This window comes from Ambystoma mexicanum, chromosome 4q (assembly GCF_040938575.1).
Source record: "Ambystoma mexicanum isolate Mex_15411 chromosome 4q, UKY_AmexF1_1, whole genome shotgun sequence".
Lineage (NCBI taxonomy): Eukaryota > Metazoa > Chordata > Amphibia > Caudata > Ambystomatidae > Ambystoma > Ambystoma mexicanum.
The window spans coordinates 845,728,557-845,747,236 of NC_090928.1; the positions used below are offsets into that span (position 1 = coordinate 845,728,557).

The 18,680-nt window shown below is 45.7% G+C and overlaps 1 protein-coding gene across 2 annotated transcripts in view; it reads left to right on the forward strand.

Annotated features, from left to right (window-relative positions):
- Positions 1 to 18,680, forward strand: part of FBXO11 (F-box protein 11) — a 911,561-nt gene that overhangs the window by 205,306 nt on the left and 687,575 nt on the right. For both annotated transcript variants that reach the window (XM_069608416.1, XM_069608415.1), the window contains exons 6-7: positions 9,996 to 10,079; positions 10,167 to 10,299. In XM_069608416.1, the coding sequence (XP_069464517.1) occupies positions 9,996 to 10,079; positions 10,167 to 10,299 (217 nt within the window). The remainder of the gene's footprint in view (positions 1 to 9,995; positions 10,080 to 10,166; positions 10,300 to 18,680) is intronic.

Below are 18,680 nucleotides of genomic sequence, written 5' to 3' on the forward strand. Positions count from 1 at the left end.
ACTGGAGCTGACCAAACCGATAAACGACAGAACTGGAGAAGGCAGACCTAGACGGGAAAACGGAGCTAGTCCATAAATGGATTGCTGATCTAATTTGAAAACCTCTCCCCGGAAAAACCATTTACCTCCTGAAGAAAAAGAGCAATGGCAAAACGGTTCACCCCACTACTAAACACCATTATAAAGAACAAGAAGCTGGAACTAGAATGGAGGAAGGAATATGACCAAGATCAGAAAACACAGTTCCAGAGACAAAATCTGATGGTATGAGAAGGAAATTCAAAAGGTAAAGAAAAGGCATTATGATGACAAAATCACTAAAGGCCACCAACACACAAAAAGAAATGTTCAACATAAACAAAATGAGAAACCCATCAGGTTGCGACAACACTCCAATACCCTTACAAACTATGCAACAACCTGGCAGACCATTTCAAAAACAAAATCGACGATATCCGACAAATCATACAAAACAGGCCGACCAACCCTAACACTCAACCAACCGGTCCTGTTGAGGAGCCAAAGCACAAACTCCAAAACTTCCCAGAAATATCAGTAGAGACGTTCGTCAAGCTGGTAAATCATAGCAAGAAAGCAGGATCTCTGCCCCTCTGACATGTACAAATCAATACTCGCACAAGGAACGCCATCTGAATATTACAGAAATCTCCTGAATCTGTCGCTCGCGACAGGGACCGTACCACAATACTTCAAATCAGCATATAATAAACCTCTTCTAAAGAAGTGGCGATGTGGAAAACCTCTCCAATTACATGCCGATTTCAAACATTCCCTACCCGGCAAAACTCATAGAAACATACGTATACAAATTAACCCAAGAACACGTAGAAAAACACTAGTTGCTAGACCAAGCACAAGTTGGCTACCCACAAGAGGAACAGAATCAGCACTCCTATCCATATGGGACGAGCTAAAAACAAACGTAGACTCAACACAACCTCGGCCCTGATTCTGCTCGACCTCTCTGCTGCGTTCGACACAGTAAGCCGTAACAAACTGATCAAAAGATTAGAAGATATAGGTATAACGGACATGCCACTACTCTGGATTAAATCATTCCTAACAAACAGAACAGAAACTGTATGGATAAACCATTCAAATCTACTCCACGAGTTAACAACTCTGGCGTACCACAAGGGTCCTCTCAATCACCACTATACTTCAATATCTACCAGACGACGTTAATAAAGATTTTCAAAAAATTCAACATTACATGTTATAACTATGCAGACGATACTCAATTCATCTACGAAATCAAAGACACTCCAGCAGATCACTCAACTCTAGTGTAATGTCTGAAAGAAATCTGACTGGATGAACGCCAACCTAAAAATCAACCCAGGAAAGACGGAAATCATGATTATATCCAAAAATAAAGGGAACACCTACATTCCTTGGCCGACTAAATTGGGAACCGCGCCCACACCATCTAAGGTAGTAAAAAAAACCCGGGAGTCCTAATGGACAACGCTCTAACATTTTACAACCACAAGTAAATGCGATAATTAAGAAATGCTTCTTCCTCCTTCACTCAACAAAAAAGAAGCCTACCTTTCCTCTCCTTCAGCCACAAAACACTGACAATCGTCACCCTCATCATGTCAAGAAAAGACTACGCAAACAGCCTCTACCTCGGGATGCCGGAACACCTCCTGAAGAAATTACAACACATCCAAAATGCAGCAGCGAGACTCCTCCTGAAACTGTCCAGCGCTAAAAATGTTACATTGGCTTCCAATTAAACATTGTATCACATTCAAAACAATGTGCATAACACACAGGGCAATCAACTGACAGGGAGCAGAGTTCCTACAAAAGAAAATAAGAATCTACAAGCCAACGAGACTACTCGGATCAAGCAATGAAAGCCGCCTGGAACCAAAACGTTGTCAGAAAAAACTAAGAGGCTCCTCTTTCTCACACCTAGCGGCAAAAACCTGGAACAACCTCCTGAAAGGAATAAGAAATACCAAAGATCATATAAAATTTTGAAAACTACTAAAAACATGGCTCTTCAACACCTCGGAACCAGACAGAAACAACTGAAACAATCAAACGGATACAGAAAGAACAGCTTTCAGAATGACAGCACGGGCAACATCCAGGAGAGACTAAGGGAAACTCCTGCAAGAACAAGAGAGACAATGCTAGGTGGAATAGAACACGAGCAATAACCCCATCTCGACAGAATAGCAGACGTGCCTAACACAAAGGCACAACCGCCAACCTCACCCACTCAGACAGGACATAGGGTAGGGGAGCAGGTCACAAGCAGATCGATCCAAAAGGACTAGTTTACACCGACAAACTGGGATTTAGGGGCTGGCCATATACAAAGATATAAATGCAAAGACTAGCTAACATAACATAAAGACAGAGAGATGAGAGACAACCGTATCGTGCTGAATCTTAATCACTGAAAGGAAGAAAACCATCTCTAAATCGACAAAGACTCACAATAAGAGTGTGCAGTTCTCCAGTTACAAGGCTACTAACCAACCCCACAAATCTTCTAAAAACCTCACCACTCCTCACACACCTCTCGCACTCTAAACACAACCAGACCTCTTAAACCACAGGAACCCGCACACACTTCACCACACCTCAACAACAGTCACACCACACAGACCTTCACACAACAGCACACGACGGACTCAGACCGATACCACACCAAAAAGCTCTTTGAACGGTGTGAACCGAACTGAAGCGGCCAACAGTAAATCAGAGCTCCGTTGCTTCTCTCTGAACTTTGTCCTAACACGTTCCTCACCTTTTCTTTCAGATGAGCACCACGGGACCACTTCAGTGGTGATAGTGCACAGTTTAAATATCCTTTAACATTAACATGTATACTAATGGCTTGAGCATAAAAATGCAAAGGTTTCAAATCTTTGTTTGCCTGGTATTTTCTCTTCCAGACACGTATACTGCTATAAAATCTATTCATAAGGGTAGTGTGTGGGCTACGGGTGTAGTGTGGTTAGTGTCCTGAGAGGTCACAGGAGGTGGGTGAACTGGTGGGGGTTAGAGAACATAGTAGCAAAGAAATCGAACAAATTGGGTAATGGCTAGCCCCTCCCCCACTGTAGAAAACACCGAAATCCAGCTAGGTTCAATGTAGGGCCTAAGAAAGGCCCAGGCCACGGTAACCATAATGAACGCATTCTGGCATCTAGTACCAATACATTTTTCCCGTTCCCAGCCCAGGCCGTAGGCCTTCGGGCCAAACAAATCCTCCATTGTCTCATGTTGCAACTTGTGCAATCGGAATGGAATCTGAACAGCCTAGTGCAGGGCTGGGCCCGTCTTTGAAGGACACTCCCTTGGGAGCCAGGGCAGAGGCCCGAGCTGCCAAAATGACCCAACTCAGATTTAGGGCAGTAGCACCCCCAAGATAATGGTCACTCCATTCGAACTACCAGATGCCCACCTAGAATTCCTAAATCTCTCAATATTTGACAGGTTTGTGTGGTCTTGGAGAGAGCCTACGTGAAGGTACGGGGAGAGGGCAGCCGTCATGGCGGGAAGGAACAGAGCTGGATTTCCTGTGATTTGTACTATGAGGTGCATGAGGTGAGGCCAACAAATCTAGGTAAGTTCCAGGGAGGAATGGCAGGGGTGCCTGCGTGTCTGGAATCTGAAGCAGCGGCTCTCACTTCAGAGGGCCAATTTGACCTCCAGAGTATCCACTGAGCTCATGTCTTATTACCAGACGCACATCATATGAGGTGTCCATGGGGAAAGAAACATTCACAAATGGGACGCCAATCCTGTTTCTAGAACCTAAGGTGGCAAGGCCTAAGACCATGTGGAAGGGGATTGGCACACAGAAACCATGATCAAAAATCTGGCATCCCATAAGGAGCAGGTGGTATGTACATAGGGGGTGGCCAATGAATGTGGGCAATCAGTACCTTATACTGTGTGCGTAATAGATGATGATAATATCCTTTATAACATGTTGCTTTGAACTAACCAGTGCGCTCTGTGGCAGTCTAGTTTGAATGCCCCTACTGACATGTACTTTTTCTCTTCTGTATGATAAATAAAACTGTTAAACTTGCAAGTGGTGCGCCTAGCCTTATTCTCCGAGGATTCTTTTTGTCTGGTGGTCTGTCCTACAATGGGCTCTTAATGGCTTGGTCTGAATAATCAGTACAATACTTCTTTTCTGCATGTTTGATTTTAATGAGGCTGTCTCCAGCTCCATTATCCTTTTCTTTGCTTGAACATCATTATTTATTATGCCTCTGGGCGTAACTATGCAGGTGTCGCAGGTAATTTCAGTGCTCATATGCTCCGTTTGGTTAATGGTGAAGACCTCTTCAGCAAAATCTGGCAATACTTTGGTGAATGCTTTCTTTGAGAAGTTGAGTGATTGTTGCATGGCCTGACAAGATAAAAACCATCAATTCTCGAATAGGATTGGTGTGCGTTAGAGTAGAATGTGTAACCGAGTTCCTCTGGGTTCCACTGTCTCCATATGTCTGTTAAATGACACATGTTAATCTTTGTGATGATTTATGTATGTACCCAACCCCCCCCCCCCCCAGAGAACCTTACTTTAGATTTTCTATCTAGGATTGGGGTCCACTCTGAGGTTCCAATAACCTCCTATTTGCTCTTAGCAAAGTGTTACATTTTATTTTCGTTATTCATTTCCATAAACCTGGCCCACTACATGTTGGAGCATATATGTGTATGTTCATTATGTGATATTCCTTCCCGTTAGTAACAAATGAGCAACGAGCCCACCTCTCTTTGGAGTCTGTTTCAGTGCATATTATGCTTGCTTTAATTGTTGCTTTGATTAGTATTCCAACTCAATTCTTTTCCTTTTGCCAGAGAGAAAAAAGTGTTCATGTGGATTATTTTAAAGCGTAATGGCTTCTGCCTCTGCCAGATGAGTTTCTTGGAGAAGGGCAATGTCTGCAATTGGTTTTCCACATGGGACATAACATTTTTTGTCTCTTGATGGTGTTGTTTAGTCCCCCGACGTTCCATGAAACTTCAATGATCATTGTTAGATTTAATAATGGCTGGGCCCACTCCTCCTCCTCCCACCACCACCATAATTATCCTGCGCTGCGTATTGCTGCAATCTTTCAAGATTCCTCTTCTGTTTTTAATGTTCCTACGGTGCACACTACTTCTAATTGTCGTTATGTTGCTGTAGATTGTACGTCCGGCTGTGAGTTTATCTGGGTTGTGGTTTGACTATCTAGACACAAGTCTACACTGTGGCTTTCCTCTACTACCTCCGTGATGCTCTCCCCGAGAATAGTGGTGGAATAGGGATAAACTAGAATGTAGATGAACTGGTGAAAGGAAAAGTGCGGACAGTTATGAATAGTCAAGATAAAAATATGTGCACATTCCGATAGCCAAGCAGGCCATGAAAAACACTATTAAACTGGGGCATTAAATCAACCTCTGCCTCAAACCGCTGCAGAAGGCTGCTCCACTCAGCAACCGTTACATGAACTTGACATAGTAACGCACTTTAGATATCTAAGAACACCTTGCAAGCGAGTAAGTATTGACCTTTGGTCTGTGGTTAACTCTTGCTTCTGTCCTCCAACCACTCAATGGCAACCACTATAGTCTAACAGATTGATGTATTAAGCCTGTGTGGGATGGTAAGCCCAGTATACGCTATACAGGGGTTGCATGCCTGTCTTTTCGTGATTGTGGTCAGTGCAACAGAGTTGTGGCATTTGGAGTGTTTGTATGTGTGAATGGACTGTGAAAATGGAGTGGAAGTGAGTGGTGTGTGCTGCATGAAGAGGGAGAGTGACTGGTGTCTCTAGCCGATGAATAATTTTGGAACTAGATTTGTAGGCACACCCATTCCCTTCATTGTTGGATGCTTCGTTAGTTATTATCTCCCCTGCGACCCCCTTCACGCCTTGCCGGTGCTGCTCTTATTCTGTGCCAATTCCCTTCTACCTTAGAGACTCCCAGCTCTTTTGCTGGACTTTAGGACTTTTTGATTTTCTATCCTGGAGTGAATGAGCCCTTTTTCTCACACATTTGTGTATTTATCCGATTTGGACTCTGTGTTTCTATGACTTTGGAGTCTGACAATCTCCATAGGCATCACATTTTGTATTGTGACACACAGCACCCTCAGTGCAGTGTCGCAGGAAAGTTCTTTGGATTTCTCTCAAGTTTTAAATACCTTCTCTTGGATAAACTGTTTCCAAGAGTAGTAAAGTGAAATTGACTTTACTTAACCTTTTTCTCGTAGACCAGCACACACCATCTTATGTGGAGTACTGGCGGGTTACTTGGTAGCCCCTTTGTCTACTTTACTCTTGTAAAAAAAATGTAATGTTACCCTCACTACAATAAATGGCTGGTGGCAGTGGTTTAATTTTACTTTCATTGTGCGTTTTTAACGCAGGCTTAATCCTCAGCTGCAATATTGCACCCATGGGTGCCCATTTTGTCGAAATGGCCGTGGTCGTCTTTTTTCGCCACTTTTTGCTTGTGAGGTCCTTCTTGGGTTTTACTCTGTGCGCCAAACCAGGTTTGGTCCCTTTGTTCGTTTTGTCCTTGGCGGAGTTCACTGGTGAAGCCTTCCTCTGGCTCCAGCATCTATGGCAAGGCAGGAAGCGAGGGAGGTCCCCGAAACTCCCTGTGCTTAGTCTCCTTTGTTTCAGGAATGCACCCAAAGGTGATTGGCTGGTTGGCTGTCCTTGGAGGACAGCCACCCTGCTGTGTGAGTGACAGGCTGCGAATGAATGGGAGAAACCTACATAAAAGGCGAAGTCCCTTGGAGGGAAGGCAGAGTCGACCACTGGGCGAAGGAACTAAAGATGAAACTGGAGAAGCTTGCTGTACCCTCCTGGACCATTGGTTTGCTCCAAGTTTTGAATTGACTAGAGAAGCCCAGAACGGACAACTTCTTCCCTTGGGTTGGTGGGCCCAACTGACCCAAAGAGTAACTTGAATGGAACCCCTCTCCATACTGGCTATACTTGTTTGCTGCGGCTGGAACCGAGTGCCAGGGGACAGGAACACCAGAAAACTAGTGCATCATCTTTAAACCGGACTCAAGCTCCAGGAAGATCCGAAGGATGCCCTCGAAGCAGGACGATCCACGCCTGAGCCACCTCAAGAGTGCTGGTACCCAGAAGCAAGGGGAGCCCACAAGGAGTCCCAAGAACCGCGGTGGTGCTATTGACCGGTAGCTGAAACCCGTGAAGTGCCGCTGATCTGGAGAAAGCCCATTGCTGCCGCTGACCTTCAAACCGCAGTGCAGGAGTCCCCAGATGTCCTCCCTCATGTCCCCACGACTGAGGCCCAGGAACACAGGATCTGCAGGAATGCAACAGTAACAGAAGCCAGCCGGACCCTTTTCTTCAGATGCACCGTACTGCCTAACTAGGGGCATTTACCTTTTGTTGCTTGTTCTCACTGGAGACTTGCATCAGCTGCCTTTTGCAGAGTTGCTTGCATCTTTGCTTTTCACAAACCTCCCTGCTTGTGGCCCAACAGTGATTCTTTTCTACAAACTCTCTATATAACATTGTGAAAGACTTTTGTGTCATCTTCCAGATGTGTCTCAGCTCCCCTAGACTTTGCTCAATTGACATTGGCTGTCCTGGCTCCCTGCAGACTCTTCTGACTTTTTTGACGTTGGGTTTATCTGTCCCTCAAAAAGTCATACATAAGTTTCTTGTATAGCTGGGAAAGGGTTAAGCTATTATTCATTGGGGGACTGTAAAGTACTTGCCTGTTCATAGAACTTGTTAACCTTTGTTTCCTTCCCTAACCTTCTCCTTTTTCCATAACTCCAGTGTTGCATTGTGTTAAAGTGATATACCAATGTCCATAGTGTCCTAGCTATTGAAGTCACCTCATGGTGGATTTTATTATTGCATATTGCCTTTTTATAAAGAAGGCTTATTTTAAAACTGACTGTTAAACAAATAAATAATTATTTTAATAAGAAACCTTGAATTTAAGTGTTATTTGAATACTTGTCACTAAATCTCTGTTGCACCTCTACCGTTCACATTGCCCCATCTCGAGATAAGCCTGGCTGCTAAGTCACTCTACCAACTTACCGACTTGTGTAGTACAGGCCTATACCAAAGGTTGGGTTCCCTATTGCCAAGAGGGCAAGGCTGGTGTAGTCTCCCACTGAGTTACTACATACAATCTTGCCCAACAACCCCCCCATATTTTAAACCGTTTAAGACAGAGCCCCGAATTGGTGCGTAACTAAATTTGTTGCATTTAGACATGCTTCTTTGAGTTAATTCCTAATGGGATCCCTGAGACATTGGACCCACCTTTAGAAACCTGTGAGATTTCAAATAGTGTTACAGATCTAAAACCTCTAGGGGAATCCTTGAGTTTTTTTGGGCCTGTAGACCAAATGAGTTCTTGTGGTGTCCTTCGGTAGAGGGCTGGTCCTGGTTAGCTTCCGCTAGGCCGTGCTGGGTTTCCATGTTCTCTAGGTTCACATTGTTCAGAAAGCGAGTAAAAGATTTCGGCTCTTCCAAAGTGATGGTCTTGTCTATGTGAGAATCTTGTTTTCTCCGAGGTGTAGAATGCCATACCGGATTCCCAGCTGTTTCATCGTTTGTCTTATATCTAGGAACTGCTTCTTTCTCGCTGCCTTTGCCTTTGACACATGTTATGCAATATCCATTTTATTTTTCTTTCTCGCAGGTTCCAGGATTAGCATTGTCTGGGCATATTCTATGAAGTAAATAATCAGTCACCTTGGCCTAGGGATGGCTACATTTGAGGAACATTTTTAGTTTTTCTAATGGATCAAAACTATGATAACTAAATCTAAAAGAAGAGCCAGAATTTCTGAAACCTTTATAAAGTCTACAGGGTTCGCAAAATCTACTAGCCCACTAGCATTGACTAGTAGTTTTATTGAAGGGTGAGGACAATTTGCATGATACTCGACCTTGCTTGCGAGTATGGGAATGTTAGAAACTTATTTTTCATTTACTGCAAACACAATTTTATTGTAATAATTGGGAAATACAAGTTTCACTGTGCGTGTTTGGTATCATTGCACCAAGTATGAAGTGTGTTTATGGCGACATGCACCATTTTATGAAAAGCACTGGTATGTATTTAGTCACTGGTCACCTTGGGGCAAGTGCATTTCTGTTAGGTTGAGTATGTAAACAAAGGAAATCGCCCTGCAGGTCTAGTGGGATTTTAAATAATTTGCAAGACCTGGTCTGGCATTAGGACATTACAGCTGCTAGTAATTAGTTCTACTGGTCGTGTTAAGTGCACAGTAACCTTGTACTAGCAGTGCAAAAGCAGAATTTTTTGAAACCATAAATGGGTTTAAAGAAATCACCTGTGTGCAGCAGATTGTGGGCATGAACTACTGATATTTGATATGCTTCATTTAATTGTGTTGCTTATCAAGTACTTTGACAATGATTTCAGCTTTTGTAACAAGGCGGCACCCAGGCATACGTTCACACATGTGATTTTGAATGTTTTTGCTAGGGTATAGGTAACGATTAAACAATAAAGTTAGGAATTTTTTTGTTGAAGCATTGTTAAAGAGGGTTAAGGTACGGAGTTGGAAGTTGGGTTGTAGGTGTAAGCACAATATTCCTACTTTATTGATTAACTGTAGATTGCTGCTTTGTTTAACTGTCTGGTAGTTCTCAACTCAGTGGCAGAACAGACTAGTGGGCATTGCAAAACTGGTTGGGACCCACAGTTGGATTGCTTACTCTAAACGTGTTTTCTAAATGGTAATAACATTTTACTGTGACGGTACAAAGTGCTAATGCTGGAGTGTAAAAATAATGCCTCACCAACTGCGTTTGTTAATTAATAGTTTTAATGTTTAATACATTAGGCAATTGTTTAAAAAAATCAGAATCTGACTTATTCAGTTGGAAATAAATATTTAAGGTTTCTATATATTGCTGTGGCTTACTGATTTGTATTCCCTCCTTTTTTATGCATTGAAGTATAAAGGAGCACATGTGAAACCTGGGTTTGCAGAGCACTTTTACAGTAATCCGGCACGATATAAAGGAAGAGAAAATATGTTGGTGAGTTTTTAATCTATTAGTGTCTGGTAATGTAAATAATGTTGAGAAGTGACAATGTTAAAGTACTCTTCTTTCTGATTCTTCTAGTATTACGATACAATTGAAGATGCCTTAGGTGGAGTACAAGAAGCTCACTTTGATGGACTTATTTTTGTACACTCTGGTATTTACACTGATGAATGGATATACATTGAATCTCCGATCACAATGATTGGTGCAGGTATAAAATTAAGGAATTTTATTTAATGTTGACTATTTACCGTAACTAATCTGTCAATAGTGATGTTACTGCATGTCTGCCAGTGGCTCTAGATGACAATTAGGTGAAAGAGTATTTTACTCCCTATTTCTGGGAGTTGAGAGTAAATGGATTTAGTGGTAAGTCGATTTCATTCCGGTCTGGCATATTTTAGGCAAGTAAAAATATTACATTTTTTGGACAAAACATTGGTCTCTTTCTTGTAGTCCAAAATGTATAGCTCTAGAAATCCCTGTTAATGAAAATAAGCTTTTGTGTTATGTTGACAGTCGGACCAGGGATCACTAAAAGTGAAACATGTTGCTTATGCTGCTGGTCTGAACAAATCACATGAGCAGGGCCGAAGACCTAAAGCGTCTCCTGATTATCAGTTACTCCTGGTAAATTATTGCGACAGTTGACCTGATTTTACTTTGTAAAATAAGCTTGTTAGTATCTTATCTGGAGCTGCAGTGCATGAATAAACATTTGTAAAATACATTTACTTTTTTAGACACTTTGACTGTGTTGTGAAGGAGAGAAGGTCTACCCAGCCCCTCTTCCCCCAGGCGAAACCAAAACAAACAATAGGATAGGACACACTTCAAGAGCAGGGGGAGAGAGGCGTGAACACAAGAGTGCACACAATTGCATAGTTCATGCATTGGGTGCTACATAGCAGAGGCAAGTGTAAACACCATCTTAGTTATTGGCAGCCATTTTGGAATGTAGGCCCAAGCGCTGGGAAAACACCAAGCGTGTTAGTATTGGGCTTGCAGACCTTCGTGCCCCGGGAAGAATCTGCTCTGCAAGGCCACGAGAAGGGAGCAGAGCGCCTCTTGGCAGTAACATCCCACGATACAGATAGAATGGTCCCTCAGCCCCAAAACACCCTCTGCATCAGAGCTACAGCTTTTCTAGGCTTTGATCCCAAGCCCCCCACATACCACGGTGCTAGCCAGGCCCAGACCACCGACCATAAAGCTGTAAGACCCCCCTCTTAGGCAAGATTGTGTGCAGTACCCTTTGGGTGCACTACAACAGCACTGACGACCTGGCAATAGGAACCCAACCTTTGGTAGAAGTCTGTACTAAACTTCGGTAGCATGTTGAGCATCCAGGCTTCTCTCGAGAGGGGTCAATGTGAGCAGTAGGGGAGTTACACAGAGATTCACAGTGACAAGTATTCAAATAAATTCTTACATACAAGGTTTCTTGATTAAACAATGATTAATTTAACAGTTTGAGTAAGCCTTCTTCAGAAGGGGCAATATAATAGTAACACAAATACAAGCCAAAATACACACTTAGTTTCTCTAAATCAGCAAGTACCCATTAGGGATGGCACACAGACATTTCCTACACCCTCAGCTGACTTAAATAGCTAGGACACTGTGCACATTAATATATCACTTGCATTTAGGGCAATACTTGGGAGTATGCAAAGAAAAAGATTAATTATTAGAACAAAACAAGAGATCTCACAAATATTCTGAAGCAGGTAAGTACTTATGGTAACCCCCAATGCAAAGCAAGTTGACCCCTTCTTGGAAGGAAGACAGAAACGCAGTCAGAGGGAAGAAGTTATTCAGGGAGCCATGCCAGGCCAAAGTCAATTGGACAAAAGTCTAGGTGAGCTGAAGCAATTCTTGCAGATAGGTAAAAGTCTTGCACAATGTCTTAGAAGTCTTTGTAGAAAAGAAGGAATAAAAGTAGGACCACAAGCTGATTAGGCTTGTGAGGTTATTAAGCTGTTAGCAACTCTACAGAAGCAAGTGAGGTTACATAACAAGAGGTACGTTTTCTTAGACTGTACAGTACCTTTTGGTTAGAAGAAAAAGGCTTTGGCTGGCTTCGGTTCCTGTGCAGCTCTGCAGATCCTGTGTTCCTGGGACTCAGTCTTGGGGAGAAGAGGGGGGACTGCAACGGGACGGTCGGGGACAGAAAAGGAGCAATTTCTATTCCGTGGCACTTCGCGGATTCAGCTCCTCGCGTCTAAGCAAATAGCAACACTGCGGACTCTTGGCTGTATAGATGGTCTTTCCTTGCATGTGGGGTCCAGCACTCTGTTGTGGCTCAGGCTTGGTCAGTCCTGTTTCCTTGGAGTCCGGAGGATCTTCCTGGATCTCTTGGCCAACTTAAAAGCAACGCACATGATCTGGTGGTCCTCTCCCTGGCTATTCGGTTCCAGCCGCAACTGCAGTGGACTTTAAACCAGCTCTGAGAGGATGTCCAGGTGGCTTAATTTGGAGTTGATTGGTTCCACCACCGAAAGGGGAGAAGTTGTCCTTGCAGGGCTTCTCTAGTCGAGGCGAATTCAGAGCTTCAGCACAGCAGCAGGGCTTCACCGGGCAAACCAACGGTCCAGGAGTTGCAGCAGGCCTCTCTTCCAAGTTCTTCTTTGGATTCCTTCGTCCAGTGGTCGACTCTGCCTTCCAAGCCAAAAAGCCTCGCCATTTTATGCAGGTTATGCAGGTTTCTCCCATTCATTCCAGCCCAGATATCAGTCACCCAGCAGGGTGGCTGTCCTTGCCGGACAGCCAGGCGGCCAATCATGTAAAAGAGTGCATTCTGGTCTTCCTGGAGACAAAGCACGGAGTTTCTGGCACCTCCCTCGCTTCCTGCCGCTGCCAGACACCCTGGAGCCAGAGGCGGGTTTCACTCGTGAATCCCGCCAAAGGCAAAACTATAAAAGGGACCAAACCTGGTTTAGCACGCAGAGTAAATCTCAAAAAGGACCTTTCCAGAAAGAAATGGTGAAAAAAGAAGACTGGGGCCATTTTGAAAAAAATGTCACCCTTGGGCGCTTTACTGCGGCTGCGAACGCAGCTGCGGTAAAAGCACACCACGGTAGTTAAAAATAAACCATTGCAACCAGCCATTCATCAAGGAAAGGGTAACATAAAATTGTTACATGAGAAACTAGACAAAGGAGATACTAGGTAACCCCTCCAGCACCCTATTGTAAGATGGTGTGTGCTGGGTCTAGAAAGTTACAATGGCCCTCATTACGACCCTGGCGGAAATCGAAAAACGATGGCGGAAATGCAATACCGCCATCGAATAGCGCTCGGTGCGATTATGACCCGTCACCGTAAAGTACGATGCCATTAGCGACACCGTAGTGAACGCCAACGCTAACTGCACCAAGCACGCGCGCCATGCAAAACCGTAATTACCACCATGGCGCAACGGTACGCGAATTCTGACCCTAGCGGACATTTACCTAACGCCATCAAGCATGGCGGAAAGTACCATTCCGCCATGGTGAGAAGTACGGCATCGCGAACCAACCGTAAATGGCCCTACTGAGTGCCTGTACACCACTCCCTGGCCACATTGCACAACTCCTCGTAGGTGCAATGAAGTCACACAATGCAACCAGTGAAATGTACAAGTCACCCATGCATGCCAACGAACAAATGAATGTAGGGGCTCCAAGTGTCTTGTGAGTGGCCATCCATATTTGCTATGTCACCATTGCCGTACTGATGCAGCACAGGCATGTGAAGGTTCAAGTACCGCAATATGAACTGAAATATGAGACAAAACAACAACAGGCCCCCATCGCTTGACACCAGTGCAAGGCAACATTCAAAGCAGTATCCTGAGGGAGACTGCACCAGCCCTGTACTCTTGCCAGTAAACAAACCAACCATCAGCATAAGCATGTACCACACAAGTTGGCAGAGTGACTGAGCAGCCAGGCTCATCTCAAGAGGGGCCAATGGGAGCTGCAGGGCACAGATGGCACGAATACAGAAGCTATTCCAATGGACATGACCTCAGTCTCCCTCCAAGAAACCAAGAAACGCCCAGTACAGTACCACGCAACTATACTCAGAAGCCGGAACCCAATGCAGATCTTCTCACAATACATCGCTCCACAAATAGGAATATGCTACATTACTTGCAAAGAATAACGCTACACGGTTAATATCATAATAGAAATTTACTGCACAACAAAATCACCAAGCCCATACAACTATTAGGTCATGAACTCCAAAATATATTTCATTATTGTGGGCTGCATCCGCAATAAATGACCAGCTTCTTCTTGTGTGACGCCCTGTTCCTTCATGGTACACAGGGGCTACATTCACGTTCAAAAAGGCAACATGGAAGCGCCTAGAACCGCAGGGCCGTCCCATTAGGTAGGCACTAGTCCAGCTGAAAGGTCGATATGTTGCTCCTAGCCACTAGTACTGCGTAAGGGCATGTGGCCCATTGGCGATCGTCCCATAAGATCGTAATGGTGCTCCACTGATTAACACGAAGCAGCAGGTGTCGGGAGTAAAAGCCATCTGCAGGAGTGGCATACAGATGGCAGCGGCAAAAGGGGAGGAGATACCTGTCACCCAAATGAAATGAAAAAGAATAGTATGGGCATCAGAACTTCATTTGAATTACTCACTTCAATGATCACACTAAATCTGCAGCCATATGCATGCTAGCCCACTCAAAAGGATTATTCCCACCCAAAAATCACTTGCGAATCATAACTATATAAATCGAGGTGAAAACACTATTACAAACGAGTCTTTGTGTGCATGCGTCTGTTAAAACAGAATCCATTAGATGGGATTAGTAACGTGCATAGACACAAGTGTTTGAAGGCGCGTCGAGACAGGGAGGGTTCAACAAGGGCAGATAGACGATGGTCCCACTATGGCAGCTCTGCATCACATAGCGCAGGGGAAGTGGATGGATTCCAAAAAGCCATGTACATGGCAAACTCTCAATTAAATCATCTGTCCATGCATCCATACATCATTCCCTCATCCCGGTATGAAAACGCCTGATTATTAACTCACATAACATGTGAAATTTCCATTGAGTCTGTGCGTAATGCAGTCTGCAAAATCCACTGTGCTCCAGCCCGGAATTCCAGTGTTGTGAAGTAACATGTATTTGGGAACGTCCGGCCTTATCGTCCACTACGCTATTGCGCATCCCATACTATTCATATCAATCATTGCATTCTCGCCATGGCCCCTGTCCGAAGGACATTAAACAATAGAACTTTATATCTGCAGTCAGACCTGTGGGCGTCTCCTCGCCGCTAGCTGAAAACCGAAAGCGCTGTCCTTCGAATTCCTCATTTGCAACATCACGTCGAAAAGGCATCTGTGACCGCTTGAAATCACAAATTCATCCATGTAGTGCGGCAGTGTGTGAAAATGGCAACTGGCTTCACTCACAAATGGGACGCCCCGCCCGTCGGTGAACCTCGGTACAGTGCTGCATGAGGGTCCACCGTTAATCGAGTACTACATTCCACTGACCCTTCACAAGTTTGTTCGCGACTGTAAAGATAGTATGTGAAACAATGGGACCATAGCAGAATGAACATATGAACCAATATTTCACTGCCATCAGGATTAAATACATGATTGTAATAGCAAGATGCCATGCGTCAAATTGCAGCGTTGTGTGCGCGACGTGCTCGCCCAAAGGGGATTGCAGCTTGCACAGGTGGAATGAATCACCACAGATGGAGGCTATACTGCCTGAAAACACATAAATTGCACACCCAACCCCCTCCCACAACCACACCCACTCCAAAATGCTACCGGCAGGACTAGCGATGTTGGCCCTGGGGGACCTGATAGCACTGCAAGTACTCCAACTTCAAGAGGAAGACGAACACCAACTACTACAACAACCGGCCGCACAGAGGAGACGCAGCAGGAGGAGGAGGAGGGCAAGGCAGGGCCAGCAAGGCCCACCAGCACAGCCACTACCACCACGCAGGCAGCCCGCAATCCCACGCCTCTGAGCTCATCCGTTCAACCTCACTGATGAGCAGATCCACACCCTCTACCGTTTGGACCGGGACACCATAACCGCCATTGTGGACATGACACACGCTGACCTTGTCAGCATGATAGATAGCCCAACCGCCATCCCACCCCTACTGAAGGTGGTGTCTGTACTACACTTCCTGGCCACCGGCACCTACCAGCACACAGTCGGACAGTTGCATGGCATTTCACAGCCACTGTTGTCACGGACACTATTGCAAGTGCTCGATGCCCTCCTGAAGCACGCAGACGACTACATCTCTCTACCACGCTCGGAGCAGGAAATTACCAACACAAAAGTGGGATTCCATGCACTTGCCGGCATACCGGGTTGCATTGGTGCCATCGACTGCACCCATGTGGAATTGGTTGTCCCACATGCCATGGAGGTCCAGTACCGCAACCGAAAACAATATCATTCTCTTAATGTACAAATGGTGTGTGACTCCAACAGGATCTTTACACATTGTTGTGCCCGATTTCCTGGATCAACCCATGATTCTATGGTCTTGAGGAACTCTACAATACCACGCTACATGGAGCGACACGCAGGGAACAGATCCTGGCTACTCGGTGAGTCTCATTTCATGCATGATAATGTGGGGTATGTGATGCGGCAATGACCTGGCAGGAAGGGGGGGGGGATGCGTACGTAGCAATGTCATTCCACAAACATCCTTTATTGTCCACATACAGGTGATGCCGGGTATCCACTGAAGAGATGGCTCCTTACACCACTCCGGAACCCACAGAACCAGCATGAGGAGGACTACAACCATGCCCACTCACGTACCCGTGTAGTCATAGAACAGGCATTCGGCCTACTGAAGGCTCGTTTCCGCTGCCTCAGCAGGTCTGGCGGGGCACTCCTGTACCGCCATGAGAAGGTTGCAAAGATGGTCATGGCATGTGTCATGCTACACAACATGTGCGTACGTAGAAATGTGCCCATGCCCCCTGACGCAGAACTGCAAGCACCTGAAGATGGTCATGATGAGGGTGGGGATGTGGCAGCACCTCAAGGAGTCCGCGAGGCACAGGAAGGCCGTGAAATTCGTCAGATTATCATAGATTCATGCTTCTAGCACTCACGCCTGGTGGCTGATACATGGACACGGGACTTGTGGCACTGTATGTGTCTGGAACATGCACAATATGGACTGTACGCCTATAAAGGCCTCGTACACAAAGATCAATGTCCACACATCTCATTGGATGATTGTGAAATGTTTATAGCATATGTGAAATTATGTTACACACCCCATCGACCCGCCACCCAAGAAAGCCCAACACACCCCCTCCACCCTCCTACCTCCCCCCCGAACACCAGTGTCCAAAGATGCTCATTGTCAGTGGGCAGACGCTATTGCAAGCCCCCTCTCCGGGTATCAGGGGCACCCCTGCCTGTGGAGCGCAGGTTCCTCCCAGATCTACGTTGGGGGCTGCCCTGGACGGAACTTGCAACGGATGATGTCTCTGCCTGCTCACGTCCATGCATGTCCCTAAGGGCTTGTGAGAGCTCAGTGAGCACACGGCGCACAGCGGCAAGTTCAGCACATACATCTTTGGACGTGGCATGCAGTTCCCCCCTCAGGCTCTCGGTGCTTCTCTCCATTTGTACCCTCAGGCTCTCGGTGCTTCTCTCCATTTGTACCCTCAGGCTCTCGGTGCTTCTCTCCATTTGTGCCCTTAGTGTCTCTGTACTTCTCTCCATTTCTGCCCTAAGTGTCTCAGTAGATGTTTCTATGGCTGCCTTAGTACCCCCACATTCATCAGCATGCTCCTTGAGGAGCGTGGCCAGTTGCTGCTGTTGCACGATCACCTGGTCGAGGGACTGTTGCCTCTGCTGGGCCATGCCCATTTGCGGTGGTGTCACAGAGGGGCTGATCACCTCATGTTGGCTTGCCACAGGGCTTGTGGGGGATGGCCAGTCGTCGTCTTGTGGGTGCCCCTGCGTGGTATCCTCATGGTGTACGGGATGAAACAAAAAGGGGGATTGAGACAGGTCATGGATGGATCCTACATCGACAGCACCGTTTTCTGTGTCGGAGCATGCTGCCATTAATGCAGTGTCACCTATGGTGGTGCTGCTGCCACCAGAAGCAGTGCCTTCTGTGGCATCCATTGGGGGGACCTGTGGTGCTGCTGTTGTGGGCATGCTGGCTGCTGGGGTGCCTGTTGAAGTCCCCTCCTGTGTGCTGCCACTTGATTTGTGCTGCTGCTGTGTCTTGATCCGTGCAGCTGAGGTGGAGGGTCTTTGGCCGTTGGTCTTGGCCCTCTTTGCAGGTGTGCTGGTAGGGGTGTCCTGAAGCTCGTCGTTTGAATCGGACCATGTGTTGGAGTAAAGTAGGGCGAGCGTTATTTATGGGTCTGTGGAAATTGGAATGGCAATGTATCACATGCATTGGGGTGGTACCTGAGGGTGATTTGGGTCAGGGCCTTGGAGGTGGTTTCATTTTTGTGTGGATTGAGGATGCAGTTGTTTTGCAGCCTGCAGTTAGGGTGTGCATGCTGCACGTGTAGAGGGTGTTTTTAGGATTTTTAATTATTTATGTATTT